The 10436-nt window shown below is 35.1% G+C and overlaps 1 protein-coding gene and 1 pseudogene across 1 annotated transcript; one reads left to right on the top strand and one right to left on the bottom strand.

Annotated features, from left to right (window-relative positions):
* Positions 1–1322: 1322 nt before the first annotated feature.
* Positions 1323–7313, bottom strand: LOC149024717 (uncharacterized; annotated as a pseudogene).
* A 1744-nt stretch (positions 7314–9057) lies between these two features.
* On the top strand, positions 9058–10144 carry LOC149024718 (aquaporin TIP3-1-like). The gene is made up of 3 exons (XM_089142986.1): positions 9058–9303; positions 9413–9663; positions 9761–10144. Exons 1-3 carry the CDS (start codon positions 9168–9170, stop codon positions 10142–10144), a joined length of 771 nt encoding a protein of 256 aa, XP_088999112.1. The 5' UTR covers positions 9058–9167.
* Positions 10145–10436: the final 292 nt, after the last annotated feature.

The raw sequence follows: 10436 nt of genomic DNA on the forward strand, positions 1-10436 counted from the left end.
CAATAGAACTTGGGAAAAGCATGTGTTCGCAATCTCCTTCGATCCACAAAAGTGAAACTAACATTGCTTTTTCTGATTTGGGGCATTTTGGAGTGGGAAGCCGATAAATGGGCTATGGAGACGTTCAATGCTCATTGTATTGTTCCACTGTTTTTTTACTCTGGATTGCACACATCTGCCAAGGACCAAGAAGCAGCTCTCATTCCCTTAAAATTCCAAAATAACTTGACAAAACCTCCTACAAAGGTCATCATATACTTCAATAGAACTCATAAATATAAACAAGACTAACAGGGATTCCTTTCCAATTATAGTTGAAACCCATAAGACGTGGATTCTAAAGTTATTTGAGTACGAATTCCAGAATACATACATGAACGTCTAAGATCTTTGCCAGAATAGAGACTTGCAAGCAGGCGACATGGAATCGTTTTGCTCGAGGGTTAAAACAAAAAAAAGGTAGAAAATGAAATTCGGAGTTTCAATCCAAGCTTCAAGAGTATTTTTGAATTTTCTAGTAGAGAGAGAATAAATGAGCAGAAGTAGAAGATGGGTGAAGGGAAAAAGTTGGATGGATCATTTAAAATATTTTAAAGAGCAAATTGCACTAGCACCCCAAAATGGAGGCTTTAAATCACTGACACCCCATTTTATGTTTGAAAAATAAAGACACCCCATTCATGTAATTTGTTCTAATTATTTTCAAAAATAAGATCTAAAACTTTTTTTTAAGATATTTTATTCACTAAATATTTTTTAAAATGTGATCATTGAGAAAACCTATCAAAATTTTCAATTGGAAACCTAACTTTATAGTGCTATTATATAAAATTATCTTTCTATAGACGAGAGTAAAATACATAAAATACTTGGACGAAGAATGAATAATTGTCAATGCGTGACGACCTCAATATCTATGATTGATTAAGATTAAAAATATTAAGAGAAAAAGGATACATATATAAGACCATCTTGTTCACTATTCAATTTATCATTTTCAGGTCAATAGATGAATGGTTGATCGTGTGATACAGAAAGAGCAGCATGAGACCAATGAGAATGCATGCAAGAACTGTTAGGGTTAGGGTTTAAGCACAAGGTTGTTTAAAGCATTACACCATGAATATCTAGATTAAAATACTCAGATCGTTGCTTCCAGTTAGTATTTATAGAACCACATTGAGTTCTATTGGTAATTGGACTCTCCCACAAAGGCCCATTAGTTTTAGAATAAATCTAAACAAAATAAAACCAAATTAAGGTTCTACATAAACTATTTAATTTGTTTGGACATTAATAGTTTCTTGTAGCCTTGAACGATTTTACTCATCAAGTAAATCATCCCCATCGAGCTCCAGATCAAAATGCTCTCCTCCATTTTTATCATTTCCTGTAAATTGTCAATGAATTTCATAAGAATATGAATTCAATCATTTAGACAATATAGATATATATACACGAGTATTTAGTTCTACCAAAAGAACTTAGTAAATTTCTATATAATGATTGAAAAAACATTTGCATTCTCATCAAGAACCATTCCATGTTTCTATTTGGAATGTTATAATTATCTTGTCCAACATAGTTGCCGATTGTATCATCAAAATTGGAATGACAAATCTTTTTATGAACATATTATCAGATGTGGAATGATATAAAGATAACAATAACTTCATTGAAACATATTAGCAATTTTCATATTTCTTGTTTGGAATAATAAAGTAATCAAGCTTAATGTAAATGTTGTTACATCATCAATGTGGAATGACTTCACAAAGCTTTATATTCCACATTCTTACCAAATTATCTGAAATATGTACATTGTCTTGAATGTTAACAATGGCTAGATCGTATTCGAAACAATTCAAAATAACATAGAATTTTGGATTAAGACCTACCTATATGATATTTATCCCCATTTCCTCCACATTTTTGAATGTTCGATCTTTGTCTAATCCCTTTGTAAGAGCATCTGCCATGTTCTTCTTTGATCTCACATCAATCAAAGAGATCACTCATTGTTCAATAAGATAATTCAGCACGGCCTGTCTTAGCCTAATTTGTCTCCTTTTACTATTATAGAGTGAATTCTTTGCTATCACTGTCGTTGCTTGATTATCACAGAACAAATTCAAAGAGGTTACCTTCAAGTTAACCAGTGGAATATTAAGGATCAAATCTCTTATCCACTTTGCCTCATCTCTTGCTGAGACTAGAACATATAATTTTGATTCCATAGAGCTCAAAGCAATGCAAGTCTGTCTCTTAGATTTCCATACAACAGTTACTCCACCTAATGTAAAAATATAACCACTAGTGGATTTGTTGTTTCCTATATCTGAGCACGATGATGCATCAGAATATCCTTCCAAAATTGGAGGATGTCAAATATAGCAAAGGTTATAGTTTGTAGTACCCTTAATATATCTTATTAATCTTTCGAGGGCAATCCAGTGCTCTGTACTAGGATTACACGTGAAGTGATAGCATGCCTTCTGTATAAGCTATATCTGGCCTAGTGCAACTCATTGCATACATGAGACTACCAATCAGTTTAGAATATTCTGACTGATTCACAACTTTACCATTATTCGGTACAAGCTTTTTGTTATAATCATATGGTGTCTCTACCGGTTTGAATCCACTATATCCTCATTTAGAAAGTAGTTTTTTGATATACCTAGATTGGCTAAGGGTAATTCCTTGTCTAGAAAAACTTACTTTCATGCAAAAAATTGTGTCTACAACACCAAGATTCGTCATGTCAAATTCTTTAGCTAAGGTTTCATTTATGTTGCTTACTACAGAATGATCATAACCAAGAATCAGCACATCCTCTACATACAAGCAAATAATTACAACCTTATTCGACACAGACTTATAGTAAAGGCATTTATCAGAGTTACTTGTTTGAAACCCAAAACTCTTTACTGTTTTGTCAAATATTTGATGCCATAATTTAGGTGCTTGTTTAAGACCATATAAAGATTTGTTTAGTTTACAAAGTTTATGTTTGAGACCTTTCATGACATACCCTTCAGGCTGGTTCATGTAAATTTCTTCAGTTAGGTCTACATTGAGAAATGTTGTTTTTACATCCATTTGATGCATAATATAGTGCTCAATAGATGACAAAGCAAAAATAATTCTAATCGTGGCTAGATGGCAGATCGGTGAGTAGATATCAGAGTAATCCACCCCATTGACTTGAGTATAGCCCTTAGCTACTAAACGTACTTTATACCGAGCTACAAATCCATCAAGATTTAGTTTCTTCTTCAATACCCATTTACAACCTACACGCTTGGCACCTTTAGGTAAATCAACTAAAGTCCATGTGTTATTTGTTGTAAAGAGTGTATCTCATCATCAGTTGCCTCTATCCATAGCAAAGAATCTTTAGATTTCATTGCTTCCTTATATGTAGATGGAGCATTTTCTAAATGGTAGGTACATAGTCCTCACCAAAATCTTTGGGTACTCTATATCTTTTGAAAGTACACCTAGGTTCTGATTCAAGGATCAAACTGGGATTAGTGTCAAAAGTAATTGGTTTAAATTCCATAATCAATTCCGCAACCATTTCTGTTAGACCTGGTACGGTCATGCCTTGATCTCGAAGAAACTTATCTTCAAATAACACTGCATCCCTAGATTCTATCACCATATTGGTTAATAGTTCCAAGAACCAATCTGCAGCACTATTTTCTGCACATTTTAGGTATACATAAATGTTTGTTCTAGGTCTCACCTTTGGTATTTTTGGGTCTTGTATCCTTACATAAGTAGTACAACCCCAGGTCTTTAAGAAGTCAATTCTACAAAGATGTTTATGCCATAGTTCATATGGAGTCTCAGTCGATTTTGAGTGTGATAACTTATTTAAAATGTGATTTACGTAGTTAATGTTGTTTCTCCCCAATAAGATGAAGGCATGTCAGTAGTCAACAACATGGAGTTCAACATTTCTGATAACGTCATGTTTTTACGTTCACCTATGCCATTTGATTGGGGTGAGTAAGGTGCAATAGCTTAAAAAATTATACCCTCAGAGGCACAAAATGTTTTGAGCTCTATCAAAGAATATTCACCTCCTCTATCACTTCTAAGTCATTTAATTTTAAAATTTAACTGATTTTCAACTCTACTCTTAAAAATTTTGAATTTTTCAAATGCTTCATCTTTTGATTTTAATAGATAAATATGACAATATCTAGAGAAACCGTCTATAAAAGTAATTAAATACTTCCGTCTTCCTCAAATTGTGAAGTTCTTAAAATCACAAAGATCAAAATGTATTAATTCTAAAAGTTGTGTGTTTGTAGAAACTTGACGAAAATGTTTTCTAGTGATTTTTACATCTGTTAAAAGCATTAGATGTATCTAATGGTATGTTATAAGTTTTTGAAAACTGGATCATCTTCCTATAGTTCACATGTCCCAATCTACAATGTAATGTATTATGATCAATTAAGCTTGAACTAGTATGGTTTATAGTCTCATTTCCTAAACTTAGTCTATACATACCATTAAATAGATAAGCGCGTTCAAAGTAGTGAGAGTTAACAGATAAAGTTACACTACCACTATGAAAAGAAATACACATGCCGGCATTGCATAAAAGGCTAAGTAAAATTAAAATTTACTTTTCTAAATTAGAAACTACTTTAACATCTTTTAAAGTTAGTCTCTTACCTGAAGATCAAATCAGATTTGCAATTCCTCTTTGAGTTACTATGGTTGATGCTCCATTTGCAACTGTTATAGTCTCTGAAACTTCAATGCTGTCAGTCAACAAATTCTTATTGTGGCAAACATGACATGTAGCTCCTGAGTCCAACCACCAATCTGAAGAAGTACTTGTCTTGACCTCTTTTGTGCCCACCATGGCTATAAAGTGTCTAGGCTCAATGTTATCAATCATCATGTTGACTTCCTTCTTTTTAGTGTATCCATCACTCCTTTTTGGTAGTCTACAGTCAACCGCATAGTGTCCCCATTTTTCACAGTTGTGGCACTTGCCCTTCTTTTTATTTAAGATAGTCTTTTTGGCCTCCAACTTCTTGGGTTCATTTTTGTGCGGTTTGGTTTGCTTAGAATTATGCTTGGGATGAGTGACCATATTCGCAGCAGATTTTTGTCTATTCATCATCTCCAAGTTGTTTTTAAGTTTATTATTATCTTTGATTCGTATGAACCATTTAAGATCATCCAGCCCCACCTTTACCTTTTTCCTATACATATTAGTCTTAAATGAGTGTCAGGTCAATGGTAACTTATAAATAATTACCCCAACAAGAAATTGATCACAAACATTTATTTTTTCTGTGCCTAATTTGGATCTTAAGTTTTCAAAATCTATAACTTGAGGGAATATTTCTTTGTCTTCAATAAATTTGAAGTCCATGAATTTATCCACTAGATGAGTTATGGACAATTCTTCCTCCTTATATTGAGCATCCAGGTTGTCCCATATTTCTTTAGCACTTTCAAATCTGCTATAAGTTTCTGGCAAGTCTATCGACAAGACATTCAACAAATAGTCTCTGCATAAATTCTCATCTCTTGTCCATTGTAATTCATCAATATTCTCAACAGTATCTTCAAAAGATGTTTGTACCGTATAAAATACATTTAGAAACCTTAATCCAAATTGTGTTTTTCTTTTTTCAGGCATTAAACTCAGATTCATTAAAGGTCTGTAGTTTGACCATATCAATTCGAACAGCATCCATTATAATCCTGAATATAAAAATCAATTAAAATAAGATATAAATAATAAATCTTTCAATTGCACATTCAAATTTGATTAGAAGAATAACAAAAAACTATTGAGGTATCTTAGTAGCCAATACCAATAGTTATCATCTCAGTTCCGTAAAAGACAGAATTGCAGTAATTGATACTTTCTTTTCCAATGATGGTAAACAACATTAGTGACTGTTAAAATATCAATATTTAACAACAAATCAATTGAAATTACAGATGGAAAGTAACCGAATAACAAGATAACCATAATTCCACCTTTTTATAAAGCCATCATGATAGCTTTCTTCAAAGTTAAAAAAATAGTAAACTCAATTGAAGAAAGAAAAGTTAATGACTTTCTTCAAATAAATAAAGGGTAATTTTCATCTAGACCCCCTAAGGTTTGGTCCAAGTCACGTTTAGTTCGAAAAAAGTTCCCCTTTGCATATGCCTCCCCTGTGGTTTCTAGAAATAACTAATTAAGGACATATCATAATTTTGATGACCAAAATACCCTTATAGTGCAATGGTTAAGATTGTACCATATAATTTTATTCTTTTTATTTTACATTTAAGGGTCTTAAAAATTTTAACTTTACAAAATTATGCCCTTCATTACGATATATAACAAATGATAAGAATCACCCTCACTACCACCACATAACATAACCCAAAAAAAAAAAAGGGAAATCAGGCATTTTCTGCTTGAAAGAAGAGGAACATTGTCGTTGAAGCTCCAGAGCTCCAAGGGAACGCCGCCACCTACGTTTTCCTAATCGACGGTTTCACTTACCCGGTCCAGATACGAATCTGGTAGAATTTCATATATGTCTCGAATTGCATCAGTTCTTCCGATAGCCTCTGCAGTTCATTGACGTCTGCCTTCATTTTAACTTGCTCAGCTGTCGTTATTGAATCCTCAACATCTGTTTCAAACACAGTTATCTCCTTCTTCGGCAGTGGCAATGGAACTGGAATGGGTGTAGGTGGAGCAGCCACAAGGTCAATTGGGTTTGGATTGGAAATAGAGGAAGTATAGTAGAAAATTGGGGATTCCCACGAGTAGCAGATTTTTTGGCATTTTGCAAATCGCTCTCATTTGGGAAATTCACCTTGGCTTTCTTACCCTTTATCTTCCTTGTTTCCCTATCATAAGCCCTAGCAGCTTCTTCGCTGTGTTGAAGGTACCCAGCCACACCCTAACTCCTTTTCTAGGATTGCGAATTTCGGCAGCCCATTTTCTCCATGGACGTTGTCGAATCCCCTGTACTTATTCTTTCTTTGCCTCTTGCCATTCTTTTGATCAGTGCCACTCTCACTACCTGTTCGAAGAAAGTCCCAAGTGAAAAATCACACATATGAAAACACAGCTGAGCATAACAGAGCAGAGTTGGAGAGTAGAGTACCTGAAGAAGGGGAAGGTTGCTTTGTCGGTGGTTGCTGCGGGTTGCAGCAATGGAAATCTGAGTTGTTTGTGGAGTTGAGATCAGACTAGAAATCGGAAGCAGAAGCGGAACGACCTTGGTTGCGAGGATGAGGTCATAGATAATCGCACCACTACACATTTTTTCAATAGAACTCAGACACTCTTTGAGGGTTTTTTTTTTTTTTTTAATGGTAAGTAATGGAAATGGGTTTTCATTGAGTTTCAATCAGGGCATAATTTTGTAAATTTGAAATCTTAAAACCCTAACATATAAAATAAAAGGGATAATTACTATTGCCCCCTTGTACTTTGGTTTTATTACTAATCAAACCTCTTTCTTTATGAAATTACTGTTGCCCCTCTCACTTCTAACGGTGTTAAGTGATTGTTAACATCAAATATGTAATGTCTATTTTGCCCTTCATTAAAATTAAAAAGTTAAAAAATATGACATTACCTTCATTTTTAGAAACTATATTGAATGTCAATTATATCCTTAAAATCTTATATTTTACAATAAATTTTGGCTTTGGTGGGACCACACACTTTGTACAATGGTTAGCATATGTTAGGAGATTTTTAATTTTCAACTCCAAATTACATTTGATATTTCCTAATATTTTAGTTTCTATTTTAAGTTTTATTTAATCACATATTTCCTTTATTCGGCGAATTCTTTTTAGAGAAGAAAAATCAAGTCTTTTCTTTATTCGGTAGCTTCTTTTTAGAAAAGAAAAATTAGTTTAAAGTTAATTTTTCTCCATAGCTAATTAAGGATAGTATTAAAACTTGCAAAATAGTAAATAAGTAAAGAGATAATTGTAGGGTTATTTTTGGATTTTTGAAAAAATATATAGATGCCACATCATCAATAAACTAACTGAGCTTAACGGAAGGGGGCATTAGTAATTTTAGACAAAGTTAAAGGTTGGATTAGCAATTTTAAAAAGTAGAGGGGATAAAGCAGTAATAAAATCAGAGTACAAGGGGGCAACAGTAATTATCCCAAAATAAAAAGATCAAATTATAATTATAATTTGTCTTTTCAATATAAACCGTTAGATTAAAATGGCATACATGGTATAATCTTGACCATTGCATCATAAGGGTATTTTGGTCATGAAAATTATGATTTGTCCTAGATTAGTTATTTCTAAAAACTATAGGAGAGGCATACGCAAAAGAAAACATATTGCTTTGATTTTAAAAAACTCTGTATCCTTCACAGAAAAAGAGTAAGACATCAACGTTAAAGTATTCGTCCTTCTTAATTGATAACGTCTGATCAATTTGATAACCATAAAAATTGAGTTTCAGTTTTATTTTTGGATGGCTTTACCGCTAATATTCCAACTGTAATTTCTCCGCATACGATTTCTTACTTACTAATCCCATGAAAAGAACAGAAAATTTGGGGAAATGAGAGAACTGAACCCATGATTTAAAGTTCTCCGCATACGATTTAAATATAGCATTGAGAGAACTGAACCCATGATCCATTCAAAGGCGTTAATGAGATGTATTTACCATTCCATTTCTTGGTCCTCTTGGGGTTGTAGCTAGTTTCCATTTCTTGGTTTTAGGGTCTTGAGAGGAGACTTAGAGATCCAGGGTGCGGAGGAAATTTATATGGGACACAACAAGAGAGATAAGGACATGAGGAAGGCTTCTGGTTCACGAGACTGCAACAAGATTTTGGACTTTTAGAGTCAATAGCTTACACCTTTAACTTACGTGCCATCACCCCTGCAGTCTCATGGCCACGTGTCCATCAAGATCCAACTCATGTAACCTCTTCTCTGATAAACTACGACTCCCCCACTATTTCTCTTCATCACCTTCTTCTGCATTGTTTAGCTAAGTTCTCCTTTCTGTAGAGAACTGGAAGAAGAGACAGAAGTCATAATAGCACTTAGAGGCTTCAAAGAAGAAGAAGAAGAAGAAGAAATATAAAGAACAAAGAGAAAGAGGAGTAGGATCAGTAGTGAAAGACATGCCTCCTGGTCGTAGATTTACATTTGGTAGGTCGGAGGATGCCACCCACCCCGACTCCATCCGAGCCATCGTCTCCGAATTCATCTCCACACTCATCTTTGTCTTCGCTGGGGAAGGCTCAGTCCTCGCTCTTGGTCTCTCTGCCTCACTTTCTCTCTCACACACACTTACTTAGCATAGCTACTATGATTTTAAGCCAAAATAACACGAACCCGTTTGTGTTTTCTCCTGTTTTGGGTGCAGGTAAGGTCTACAGAGACCAAGGAATCACGGCCTCCGGCCATGTAGCCGTGGCTTTGGCCCATGCGTTGGCGTTAATTGCTGCCGTAGCTGTTGGACAAAACATATCAGGAGGGCATGTTAACCCTGCTGTTACATTTGGTGCACTTGTCGGTGGAAGAATCACCTTCGTCCGAGCCTTGTTATACTGGGTAGCTCAGCTCTTGGGTTCTGTTGTGGCATCTCTCTTGCTCAAGCTCTGCACACATGGAATGGTAAGCAAGTAAAGAAACCCACATACTCATAATTTACTCTTTATCTCCCCTTGATCATATCAACTAACTGATGTCTGATAATGGTGGGCTTTTGTAGAGGCCAGCTGGGTTTTCTGTGGCGCATGGGGTGGGCGATGTGAATGCACTTTTCCTGGAGATAGTGATGACATTTGGGTTGGTGTACACAGTGTATGCAACTGCTATAGATCCAAAGAGAGGAAGCCTTGGGACCATAGCACCACTGGCTATAGGGCTTATTGTGGGTGCAAATATCCTTGTTGGAGCACCCTTTGATGGAGCATCGATGAACCCAGCTCTAGCTTTTGGACCAGCTTTGGTTGCGGGAAGGTGGAGGCACCATTGGATCTATTGGGTAGGACCTTTGATTGGGGCAGCCATTGCAGGCCTAGTATATGAGTACTTGCTCATCCCAACAGAAGCTCCACTTTCTCACCAGCCCTTAGCCCCAGCAGATTACTAGCTTGCTTAAGGATCAGTTGCCACCCTTTCCCTTCCCCTGTGTGTGCATGATAATCAAATGTATACGTGTTTCTTGTTAGTATGTAATAAATGGCAACCTTTACTGGTTGTTTTCTTGTTTGTAATTTGTCATTAAGGTTGAAAAGAATCGTATTCTTTTCCTGATATAGCTATGGAGAGGGACTTTGAAATGCATAAACATATGGTGGTACCGTTTACAATTGAAAGGAACTTGGATTCGAGTCCTAAAACAGAAATGTAAACAAATAACTCGCTTGCTCGATATGATTTTT

This window comes from Hakea prostrata, chromosome 2, assembly GCF_041222555.1.
Source record: "Hakea prostrata isolate BN-2017 chromosome 2, UWA_Hpros_2, whole genome shotgun sequence".
NCBI classification, from domain to species: Eukaryota; Viridiplantae; Streptophyta; class Magnoliopsida; order Proteales; family Proteaceae; genus Hakea; species Hakea prostrata.